This window comes from Salvelinus alpinus, chromosome 3, assembly GCF_045679555.1.
Source record: "Salvelinus alpinus chromosome 3, SLU_Salpinus.1, whole genome shotgun sequence".
Taxonomy (NCBI): Eukaryota; Metazoa; Chordata; class Actinopteri; order Salmoniformes; family Salmonidae; genus Salvelinus; species Salvelinus alpinus.
The window spans coordinates 25,363,849-25,376,889 of NC_092088.1; the positions used below are offsets into that span (position 1 = coordinate 25,363,849).

Consider the following 13,041-nt stretch of genomic DNA (forward strand, 5'->3'; position numbering starts at 1 on the left):
TATGTTGTGTGAACACAAACTCAATGGTTCACTGTCACTATCAGGTTAGAGTCACAGTTGTTCTGTGGAGTGTAAAGTGCGTTTATATTTTAGGTCCAGGCAGACGAGTTCCTCATGACACTGTCATTGACCATCATAAATGTCATCGACCATCAGCAGAAGAAGCTGGATGGAGCACTTGCTGAAGCTCTCGTTGAGGGTCTCTCCACCAAACCAGGGATGCTCAGAAGTCATACAGCAGTCAAAAGGAGGTCAGGTGCAAAGATAGTTGACAGCCAAATTACATTTGACCAATCACAATCAATGATTTCATGTTCCATGACCAATAACTTGACACTATTGTATTTTCTCAATTGTTATGTTGTAGTTGGGTAATTTTAGTGACCTGGTAGAATGCACTGACCAAACACATGGAGGCGCTGTCTGGGAAAGTGGAGCATCGCCGCAAAGCCAAACAGAGGGAGAACCTCAAAAAGGGGTACTTTTTTTTTTTTAACTAGGCAGGTCAGTTAAGAGCAAACTCTTATTTACAATGACGACCTATCAAGGAACAGTGGGTTTACTGCCTTGTTCAAGGGCAGAATTATAGATTTTTACCTTGTCCGCTTGGGGATTCTATCCAGTAACCTTTTGGTTACTGGCTCAACGCTCTAACCACTAGGCTACCTTCCTTCAGTGGTGGTAAAGTCACTAAAAATGCTTTTCTAAGCTATTGTCACTTGAAAATATGACAATGTTAAAGAGAATTTGTTTAAGCAGATGTAGGCAGGAGAAGGTCTCAGGTGGACACAGTGTGATTTCCAGAGGTCATACCTAGAGCTGTTAACGATGAAAATGTATGCAAACAATGCACTATATATTTCTCAATAAAGATGAATTCCATAGAATTAGAATACAATTACATCTATATGATGAATAATACCATGTATTCTCAAGCTCCTTTTGATTGTGATACACTTTTATTTAACTCATTTAATACCACAGGAGGGCGTTACATAGCTACATATGATTGCACATTCCAGGTAAATTCAGTCTTAATTGATACAAAGTGGAATACAGTGCCTGCTTTCATTTAATTCCCAACTCAGAAAATGTAGGGTAATGTGTAATATCCAAAACGGACAATTTCCTGCTACAGAACACTGTTAAAAAAAACACAATACTACAAACTTAGAATACTCCAACTGAAGCCAAAGACCTTGAGAGCCCACCTATCTTGATCCGTGTTGTTCCATAAAATTGGCAAGTGTTCCTAATATTTTCTATTGGACACACATCAATTGTAGTCTTAGTAGTGGGCGTGTTTCTTTTTCTCATTGGTACGTATTGCTGACAGTCAACAGTTCATTCGTTTTCAGCACCTCCTCTTCTCTCCGCTGACTGGCTCCTGGTGACTTTGCTCGAGAGTGCGTTTACAGTTTTCAGCGCAAGCTACGTTTCTATGTTGCTACCACGACCACAGACCAAAATGCGTTGGACATGGCTACAAACTACAATTCCTGACGAAAGTTGGATAATTTTGATCATGGAGAATCAATTTGAGGGAAACAACAAGCGTTAGTCACATGGATATAGCTGCAATGCATTCCGTTGGCTACTTATTTGAGAAATAGGAAAAACTGCAACTCCTGTTGTGGTGTTTATGGAGGCTCACGGGACCATTTCAGTGAGCGAGAGGACCGGCGAAATGTTACCTGTGTAGTAGTGTTGTATACCTTGTAGTAAAGTATTTACCAAGACGAGAGTGCGGAGTACAAAAGCCTGGATCCCCATATTCTGCGTCGTTGTCAATTTATAAATTGGCCTGTTCAAATGTGAGCAAAAAAGTTATCACGACAGCAGCTGCGCTGTGGGAGGTACCTCGCGAGCAACAAGATGATAAGATCATTGATATTACCTAATCCTTTATCCCGTTTAGTAAGCATTAGTCGATCATAATGAGCTTGTAGGTATCAAAGTAATAGGTGGACGTCGCTGTGGTTTCAAAGCACCTTCAATTATGTGCTGGACTAGCTTCTTTATCTAACTAGGCTACTAAGACATTCAGACAGTTTTCCATTAAGTAGTTTTCAGAATTTTGAATGAACTCTCATATCGTGTTGTGGAATTTGGAATGACTTTGTCATTGCTGCACACACCTTGGACCAACGTTTAGAGCTCCAACGCTATTGACTGCAACCCACTCGGGATAGTAGGCTACACAGGAAGAATTGCGCAGTTTCAGGTTTTTGTTTGTGTAGTCTTTACGCTTTCAATTGGCACCCATCTAAGCTCAGCTGGGTATTTCAACCATGTCCTCGAAAGACAATCCATGTCGGAAATTCCAAGCCAACATTTTCAACAAAAGTAAATGCCAGAATTGCTTTAAACCAAGAGAATCTCATTTATTGACCGACGAAGATTTAAATCAGGTAAGCAAGTGTTGCCATATGTTTCACAGTCATGGGGTCATGCTCATTGGCGTAGCGCAGCTCCCGCTAGGCGTGGGGGGCCACAAGCTTTGGGGGTACTCACGGAGGTCGGCCCCCCCCAGATAGCATATGAACACGTCAGAAGCCATGAACAAACAATTTCGAAAAACAGGAAATTGACTTTAAAGCTGCAACATTTTCTCATGGCAAAATCTGTAGAATCACAGGAAATTAGTTTAGGGATTCTTGAAAGTCGGGACGATCCGTGTCCAGCAGGAAAACTATTTTCATACTAGCAAAAAATATTGTTTTATTCTGCCTTAATTTACCTTTAGCAGACTTTTACAAGGGAATATATTTGACTTTTTTGAAAGTACTTGAAATATTATTGAATATTACAGCCTGGTCTCAGACTAGACTAACTACAGTAAATGTAAATTCAGGACACATTAGTACATGTTACTTTTGGTATGGTTACTTAAGGAATAAACGAAAGTAGGGTTGCGAGTAAGAACCTCATCACTGACAACATTTTAGCAACTTTAACTAATTTAACTACTTTTTTGCTACTTTGCAACTACTTAGCACGTTAGCTAACCCTAACCTCAACCCTTTAACCTAACTCTAGCCTAGCTAATGTTAGCCACCTAGCTAGAATTCGTAACATACGGTGGCTTCGGGAAGAATTCAGACTGCTTGACCTGTTCCACATTTTGTTACATCCTTATTCTAAAATTGATTTAGTTTCTGTCAATCTAAACACAATACCCCATAATGATGAGGTTTAGAAAGTTTTGCAAATGTAATAAACTGAAATCACATTGACATAAGTATTCAGACCTTTTACTCAGTACTTTGTTGAAGCACCTTTGGCATCGATTACGGCCTCGAGTCTCCTTTGGTATGACGCTACAAGCTTGGCACACCTGTATTTGGGGATTTTCTCACATTCTTCTCAAGCTTTGTCAGGTTGCATGGGGAGCATTGCTGCACAGCGATTTTCAGGTCTCCAGAGATGTTCGATTGGGTTCAAGTCCGGGCTCTGGCTGGGCCACATTCAGAAACTTGTCCCGAAGCCACTCCTGTGTTGTCTTGGCCGTGTTCTTAGGGTCGTTGTCCTGTTGGAAGGTGAACCCTTGCCCCAGTCTGAGGGCCTGAGCTCTCTGGAGCAGGTTTTCATCAAGGATCTCTCTGTACTTTGCTCCGCTCATCTTTGCCTCGATCCCGACTAATCTCCCAGTCCCTGCCACTGAAAAACATCCCCACAGCATGATGCTGCCACCATGCTTCACCGTAGGGATGGTGCCTGGTTTCCTCCAAATGTGACGCTTGGCATTCGGGCCAAAGAGTTCAATTTTGGTTTCATCAGACCAGAGAATCTTGTTTCTCATGGTCTGAGAGTCTTTAGGTGCCTTTTGGCAAACTCCAAGCAGGCAGTCATGTGCCTTTTACTGAGGAGTGGCTTCCAACTGGCCACTACCATAAAGGCCTGGTTGGTGGAGTGCTGTAGATATGATGGTCCTTCTGGAATGTTCTCCCATCTCCACAGTGGAACTCTAGAGCTCTGTCAGTGACCATCAGGTTCTTGGTCACCTCCCTGACCAAGGCCATTCTCCGATTGCTTAGTTTGGCCGGGCGGCCAGCTCTAGGAAGAGTCTTGGTGATTTCAAACATCTTGCATTTCAGAATGATGGAGGCCGCTGTGTTCTTGTGGACCTTCAATGCTGCAGAAATTTGTTGGTACCCATCCCCAGATCTATGCCTCAACTCAATTCTATCTCGAAGAGTTCTATGGACAATTCCTTCAACCTCATGGCTTGGTTTTTGCTCTGACATGCACTGTTAACTGTGGGACTCTATATATAGACAGGCGTGTGCCTTTCCACATCATGTTCAATCAATTTAATTTACCGCAGGTGCTCCAATCAAGTAGAAAAGCTCAAGGATGATCATTGGAAACAGGATGCACCTGAGCTCAATTTTGAATCTCAGACCAAGGGGTCTGAATACTTACGTAAATAAGGTGTTTATGATTTTGATTGGACATTTCAGCAAAGTTCCAGTTTCCCAATACAGAAAGTGTACATTGTGCAGTAGAGTTTCCTGTGAGTTAGCCATCTGTCAAATAGGCATAGTACAAAGGTTTAGGTTAATTGGATGTAATTAGTTGTTAGCCCCAGGGTATAGGCTATCATCCTTAAACTAATCTGTGCACGAATTAGCTCCCTGACATGAAAGAGCACAATGCATGAAATGGCACTGACAGTTTTTAAAGAAGTCAACGAGGAGATGCATGCAGGATACATTTTGTTAGGCTTGTCAAACACATTGTGGTTGAATGAAAAGCGTATTGAATCAAATCAAATGTATTTATAAAGCCCTTTTTACATCAGCAGATGTCACAAAGTGCTATACAGAAACCCAGCCTAAAACCCCAAACAGCAAGCAATGCAGATGTAGAAACCCCAACTTAGTACTTTTCCTATGGTGAGAATAGAATCATTGCTTACCTTGCACATTTTACATTGTTGCCATCACCTTGACATACGAGAGCTGGCTAAGGATGGCCTTGGTATAGAATTAAGTTGTTATATTGGTGAGAAGTGCCTGCTCTTTAACAGGGGAGACACCCAAAAAGCCATATAATTTTGATCAGAAGACTACAGGAATAGCTGCGCAGTGACAGTGCTGATTTTCCTCCACCCTGTACACCATTCGTTCTAGACATGTGAGAGGTTGTTAGGTAAAATCTAGATATTAGCCTTACAGCATGTATAGCCATGGCTTTTGGTAAGCTCTTAGAAGCAGGTGGTCCTGACTCAACACTGAAACACGTCATTATGACTAAATATGTGATTGACTCGCACAAGTTGCATCCACGGACACACACACACACACACACACACACTCTTACTCTGTCCGGGTCTGCTTGACTTTAGGAGTAGTTTGTCTCTTTTGACTGGACATACACCTTCAACTGTACACAGCACCACATCTATTCCACGATATTGACACTAGAGACGGACGCCTTTAGCTAGACACAACATTACATCTATTCCATGATATTCACAACCGACTGTCCTCCTTGCATGGATGAAAATAGCTCTGTGGCTGACTCTTACCTAGTGGAATTCCTGACCCAAAAGGCTATCAAAAGACCTCATTGTGCTACTAACTTGCAAACTCTAGTCTCGTTAGTCAGGCGTCTCATCATCATCAACACCAAAGGCCCAGCACACATTACATACGAGATACTTTGTCTCTGTAAATCTCATTCCAAACATATTATCAGCAAGAGCTTTGGTCATTCCTTTAGTATTTGACCCCCCCCCCCTCCCACTCATCCCATCTAGCCCACATTCTCTCAGTGCGGTATTACATAGTCATTACGATGGGGGGGGGGGGGGGGGGCTGTGAGATGAACGCACCACACAAATGACTGCGTTTAACCATTGAAGGGTAAAGGCTGACCTAAATCCGTCTTGCCCGTCCCTTCTCAGGGGGATTCAGCATAGGCCCCCCCGTCTGGTCACGTGAAGAGAGATTGCTCTTTTTCTCTCTCTAAAGCACTGCTCTCTCTTTTTCTCTTGTTTTTACCTCTTCTCATTTTCTAGGGGCAGGGGGGTAACATTCTGTAACATTTCTACATTGTCTTCTTTCATCTGTAATATAGTCAGATATCGGCTTAATCGGAATGAACAGACATTATCCCAGAAATGCCACAATGGATTCCCTGCTCAGCCCCAAGATGGTGACTTTGTCAATATTTTAAGCATATAGACCACACACTTAAGTGGCTATCTGAACTGAGATGTTGTTAGTGTAAAGAGACTCATAAGTTCCTTTTTGAATGCTTGACCTGTACTATACAGGTAACTGCCAAAATAATGGAAACACTTGAGTAAGTGAGGGTTGCAAAGTATATTGAAAGCTGGCACTTCCACACCAATGACTGTGTATATATAAATGGACAAAGCCATTGATCACATGATACCATTCATTCATTTGACATTTTTTACCCTTTTTTTGTGATATCCAATTGGTAGTTACAGTCTTGTCCCATCGCTGCAACTCCCGTACGGACTCGGGAGAGGCGAAGGTCGAGAGCCATGCGTCCTCCGGAACACAACCCTGCCACGCTGCACTGCTTCTTGACACACACTTTTATTTGTACCCCTTTTTCGTGATAATGTAAAAAGTACAGGTGGCCATTTGATTATTTGTTCAGCTGTCTTATAGTTTGGGGGTAGAAGCTGTTAAGGAGCCTTTTGGACCTAGACTTGGCGCTCCGGTAGCACTTGCTGTGTGGTAGCAGAGAGAACAGTCTATGACTGGAGTCTTTGGCAATTTTTTGGGCCTTCCTCTGACACTGCCTAGTATAAATGTCCTGGATGGCAGGAAGCTTGGACCCAGTGATGTATTGGGCCATACACACTACCCTCTGTAGCGCCTTACGGTCGGATACCGAGAAGTTGCCATACCAGGCGGTGATGCAACCGTTCAGGATGCTCTCAATATGCAAGCTGTAAAACATTTTGAGGATCTGGGGACCAATGCCAAATCTTTTCAGTCTCCTGAGGGGGAAAAGGTGTTGTTGTGCCCTCTTCACGACTGTCTTGGTGTGCTTGGACCATGATAGTTTGTTGGTGATGTGGACACCAAGGAACTTGAAACTCTCGAACCGCTCCACTACAGCCACGTCGATGTTAATGGGGGCCTGTTCGGCCCTCCTTTTCCTGTAGTCCACGATCATCTCCTTTGTCTTGCTCACATTGAGGGAGAGGTTGTTGTCCTGGCACCACACTGCCAGGTCTCTGACCTCCTCCCTATAGGCTGTCTCGTCATTGTCAGTGATCAGGCCTACCACTGTTGTGTCATCAGCAAACTTAATGATGGAGTTGGAGTCGTGCTTGGCCACGCAGTCGTGGGTGAACAGGGAGTACAGAAGGGGACTGAGCACGCACCTCTGAGGAGCCCCGGTGTTGAGGATCAGCGTGGCAGATGTAGTTGCCTACCCTTACCACCTGGGGGGGGGCTAAATGCAGAGGGAGGTGTTTAGTCCCAGGGTCCTTAACTCCGTGATGAGCTTTATGGGCGCTATGGTGTTGAACACTGAGCTTATTCTTTGTGATTTTTATTTTTTATAATCTGTTCAAGGACATACATCTGGTGTATTAGAAGCAATTATTGGTACCATGATTGTCTTCAATGTTGTTTTTACACAAAGATTGACCATGAAGATTGAAAACTATAAAACATATGCCATGGCCATGCAACTGTCACCAGATCTCAACCCAATTGAGCACTTATGGGAGAATAGAGCGGCGCCTGCGACATTGTTTGATACCACCATCAACAAAACACCAAATTATGGAATTTCTCGTGGGAGAATGTTGTCGCATCCCTCCAATAGAGTTCCAGACACGTGTAGAATCTATGCTAAGGTGCATTGAAGCTGTTCTGGCTCATGGTGGTCCAACCCTATAGTAAGAGAGTTTATGTGGGTGTTTCCTTTAATTTGGCAGTTACCTGTAGCTATCACTGTTTCGACATTATCTTGCCTTTCATCGCGCCAAGCAGAGTAACACCCAACATTGTAATCAAAGATAAAGGAGCTTTACATTGGATTAGAAATAACATTTAGCGGGGGGAACTTTTGACCTTGATCAGAGTATATTAAAGTGGGACATTTAGCTCTCTCGTTGTCACACTCAACACTGTCCCCTTTTTATACTTTTCCATAGCGACATGATGGATTTATGGAGTTATAACTGAGCACTTTCCATAAGCCAATTTGATTGTTTAGGGTTAATGGGAGTAGGTAAGCATAAATCCTTTTAAACATGCTCAACAAAACTCCAGCAATGGCTATATACACAGCGAGACCAATCCAATCCCTTCAGATCAAGTTGGAGCTCAACAGGCTTTAGTAGTGTTGTTGCGTACATAGCCAAAATCTGTTTTCACTAGGCTAACTGCTGCCTGTGTAAGAGTTAACTGCAATTTTTTTTTTTAACGCAGTAAATGAGAATCCTGAGTCTTTTTTGTGTGAAGAGAACAGATTTTTGTCACACCGCTTCTCCCTTCCTCCTCTGCTTCGCTCCTCACTTTCTTGCCCGCCCACTTAGGGGGATCACAGGGAAAATCACGTGTTAGAAGCTATTTCCCCCTTTAAAAAAAAAAAAGGCAGTACTGGTGCTCTGGAATGCAGCCAGTTAGTGTGTGCAGCCTGAACACCGCTCACACAGCTGGTGCAAACAGCCAGTGTGCAACTTGTACACAATCTATTGAAACAGACAGCCAGTGTGTAGTCAGATTATTCTGGGATATACTTGAGTAATCATCCAGGGCTCGTAATCACGGCCGAATACCAACCAGGCCCCTGTCCTCCAGGGGGCCCACATTTGATTTTGTTAGTCATTCTCACTCGTATCATATTATGATGGCATAGGTAATTACAAAATGTGTAGAATTTGTGTATTTAAAAAAAAATGTATTATTATAATAATTTTTTTACGAAGGTGAGGGAGTGCCAAGATGGAGGTGCTTCAAAACCCCTTGTCAGTCATTTAGTGTGTGTGTGTGTGTGTGTATATTTATCTAATTGGCTGTGATGGTCATGGAATTTTGGATGATGGTTATTGGTCAGCTAAATGACTCCGGTCACCATAATAACCGTTCGAATAGCAAAAAAAACACATTTGTTTTAGATACACATTTTCTCCCCTCTGCTCCTTACTGCATGTGCTGCTGCAGGGAATGGGGGTCTTGGCTAAGCAACCGAAGACTCTCATTTGCTACAACGTCTTGCTTGTTTCAGCAAGGAGCGGTAGTTTCGTGACGTAGAGTCCATGTTGCAGCAGAAACGGACGAAGGCCCGGCCGTCCCGTCTTCAGTCAGCTGTTTTGGTCCACAATTTTTTTTAATGTATATATTTTACGGTTATGACGGTTATTTTATAGTGGTGTTCATCCACAACCATCGGTTATACGGTAATTACGCCAGCCCTAATGTGTGTGTGTATATACAAAAGTATGTGGACACCCCTTCAAGTTAGTGTGTTCGGCTAGTTCAGCCACATGCGTTGCTGACAGGTGTATAAAATCGAGCACCCGGCCATGCAATCTCCATAGACAAACATTGGCAGTAGAATGGCCTTACTTGAAGAGCTCAGTGACTTTCAACGTGGCACCCGTCATGGGATGCCACCTTCCCAACAAGTCAGTTTTTAAAAATGTCTGCCCTGCCAGAGCTGCCCCGGTCAACTGTAAGTGGTGTTATTGTGAAGTGAAAATATCTAGGAGCAGCATGGCTCAGCCGCGAAGTGGTAAGCCACACAAGCTCACGGAACGGGACTCCTGAGTGCTGAAGCGCGTAGCACTTAAAAATAGTCTGCCCTCAGGTTGCAGCACTCCCCACCGAGTTCCAAACTGCCTCTGGTAGCAACGTCAGCACAAGAACTGTTCATCGGGAGCTTCATGAAATGGGCTTCCCTGGCCGAGCAGCCAAGCATTGATTGGAGTGGTGTAAAGCTCGCCGCCTTTGGAATCTGAAGCAGTGGAAACGCGTTCTCTGGAGTGATGAATCACGCTTCACCCTCTGGCAGTCTGATGAACGAATCTGGGTTTAACGGATGCCAGGAGAACACTACCTGCCCCAATAGTGCCAACTGTAAAGTTTGGTGGAGGAGGAATAATGGTCTGTGGCTGTTTTTCATGGTTCGTGCTAGGCCCCTTAGTTCCAGTGAATGGAAATCTTAACGCTACAGCATACATTGACATTCTGTGCTTCCAACTTTGCGGCAACAGTTTGGGGAAGGCCCTTTCCTATTTCAGCACGAGAATGCCCCTGTGCACAAAGCGAGGTCCATACAGAAATGTTTTGTTGATCGGTGTGGGAGATCTTGACTGGCCTGCACAGAGCCCTGACCTCAACCCAAGCGAACACTTTTGGGATGAATTGGAACGCTCACTATGAGCCAAGCCTAATGGACCAACATCGGTGCCCAACCTCACTAATGCTCTTGTGGCTGAATGGAAGCAAGTACCTGTAGCATTGTTCCAACATCTAGTGGAAAGTCTTCCCAGAGGAGTGTAGCCTGGTATAGCAGCAAAGAGGGCACCAACTCCATATTAATGCCCATGATTTTGGAATGAGGTGTTTGACGAGCAGGTGTCCACATACTTTTGGTCATGTAGTGTACATTGGTAATAAACGGCTGTAACGCAAGGCTATTTCAATGTTGTTATGCGGTCTGACATTACTCTTACTGGAGGCTCCGCAAGAGTCCCTAGATAAGAGCATCTGCTTGGTGAGTCTTAGTAAATCATTATCTCGCCAATTAATTATTTTGTTAATGCTTTCTTTAATCCATCTTAATTTTTTTTCTTTCCCATTAGGCGAAACCTATATATGGAGGATGGTTGCTCCTGGCTCCAGAAGGAACCAATTTTGGCAATCCCTTGCACAGATCTCGGGTAAGTTAGTTAACCTCTGGTTGGTTTTGACGAATATATTCTAACCCAGTTGTAACCTTGTTGTCAAGTGCGTTCAATTGAGATTTCAAAATGTATTGTAGATAAGTCCTTCTAGATTCCGGTCACTCAATCATTTGGTACTGTTATGCAGAAGAAGAAAGTCAACACTTTGTCAAAGCACAGGCCTACAGCAATTGATTTTTACGTCACCTCTGAAGTTATGAGTTCACAGCAAGCTATTCTTGCGACGTCGGTCTCTGTAGTCTTGTCTCTGTTCTGCCACAAACAAACAGAAATGAATAAAACTGGGGTTGAGTTTTGCAGAACGTTAACAATTGTTAGCTTAGCAGATGAGAATAACTGCAATAGTCTTGAATCGGGATGTTTTGACTCGCCTACACGTCTTGTATGAGCTTGACCAAGTTACCTCTTTAAGGCTACCCTAGACTGAGGTTTGGAGCCAGAGTGTGACCATTTAGTCACAATTTGCCACCCTTTTGACTTGGCTGTGTGAGTAAGAACACAGTGAGTGGGCAGCTCCCTGTGGGTGGCATGGTGCGCCTTCTAAAAAAAAATCCCCCGGACCAGCTCTTTCTCAGGGGCTAATGAGCATAATATTGACTCCGTCTCTCTGCTGCCGGTGCCCTGGGGTAGTTTGTAAGACTTGCTTTCCGTGTTCGCTCCGATATGATGTTGGAGCGTCCTGAAAGGGGAGGATTGAGGGGGAGTGGGAAAAGTCCCGGTTCTCACAGCCCCTGATGGCTTCCATATGGAGGGAGAGCATCTCTGGAGCCATCGGCCTCAGCCCTGTCAACAGTTCCCACCTCGTGATATCACTCACAGGCACTTTTTTTTTTCTCAGGAGTGTAAATAAACACACATGCTGAATTGGGGGTTGAAATGGTTGGCCCATATGAGAGGTTGATGATGGATGTATGGATCTCTGTTAGATTTGAAGTTGGCAGAGGACTCAACTGTAGGTACGGTTGGTCCCGTATTGGGTAGGAATGGGGGGGGGGGGAAATCGCTATTACAGTGCCGTTTTCTCTATTTTTGCATATTATGGACACTGAATGTTGTCAGCTCTTCAACCAAAACATAATATTGCTACTTTTCAAAAATGTATTTAATAAACAAAGTTATGTACCTGTGTGGAAAAAGTAATTTCCACCTCACACTCAATAACTGGTTGTGCCACCTTTTTAACTGCAATGACTACATCCAAACACTTCCTGTAGTTGTTGATCAGTCTCTCACATCCCCGTGGAGGAATTTTGGCCCGCTCTTCCATGCAGAACTGGTTTAACTCGGTGACATTTGTGGGTTTTCGACTATGAACTGATCGTTTCAGGACCTGCCACAACATCTCAATCGGGTTTAGGTCTGCACTTTGACAAGGCCATTCCCGAACTTTTAAATGTGTTGTTTTTGAGCCATTCTGATGTAGCGTTGCTTGTGTGTTTTGGATCGTTGTCTTGTTTGCATGACCCAGCTGCGCGTCAGCTCACGGATGGATGTGCCTGACATTCTCTGATACAGAGCAGAATTCATGATTCTTTCAATGATGGCAGGTCATCCAGGTCCTGAGGCAGCAAAGCATCCCCAAACCATCACACTACCACCACCATGCGGTTGTTACTGTGGAATGCGGTGTTTGGTTTTCACCAGTCCCGTTGTCCAAAAAGTTCAATTTTGACTAATCTGTTCATAGAACCTTCTTCCAAGAGGCTTCACAATCTTCCAGGTGCTTTTTTTGTTTGTTGTGGCAAACTTGAGTCTACTTTTTGGACGACACTGGTCCCGTTATGCCCGGCGAAAGCCAAACCCTGCATTCAGTGGTCCCCTCTGAGCTTTATATTACAGTTTTAATGGCCTCTGAATTAGTATGATGTTCCTGTAACTCTGGCTTTGCTGAGGACGCCTATCGGCAGCCCTATTCGGGGGCCCCCGACGCCCCGTAGATCACAAAGCACTTCCCCATCTTTTATTGATGGATCTCGGCAGAAAACCGAGGCCAGAAACTTAAACACCCGGACAAAACTGGGCATTAAGAAAGGAGGGGTTGGTGATAAAGGGCTAATATAGAGTGTGGAAAACATATAGCCTACCATTTATCATATTCACTAAAAAGAGAAAGTCATTTAGCGCTAGTT

At 43.9% G+C, this 13,041-nt stretch overlaps 1 protein-coding gene across 6 annotated transcripts in view; it reads left to right on the forward strand.

The window, feature by feature from the left end:
- Positions 1-1,370: 1,370 nt before the first annotated feature.
- Positions 1,371-13,041, forward strand: part of LOC139570409 (trichohyalin) — a 104,308-nt gene continuing 92,637 nt past the window's right edge. For 5 of the 6 annotated variants that reach the window (XM_071392255.1, XM_071392252.1, XM_071392254.1 and 2 more), the window contains exons 1-2: positions 1,371-2,411; positions 10,811-10,888. In XM_071392255.1, the coding sequence (XP_071248356.1) occupies positions 2,292-2,411; positions 10,811-10,888 (198 nt within the window). In that variant the 5' untranslated portion in view covers positions 1,371-2,291. The remainder of the gene's footprint in view (positions 2,412-10,810; positions 10,889-13,041) is intronic. The other variant, XM_071392257.1, reaches the window with a different exon arrangement.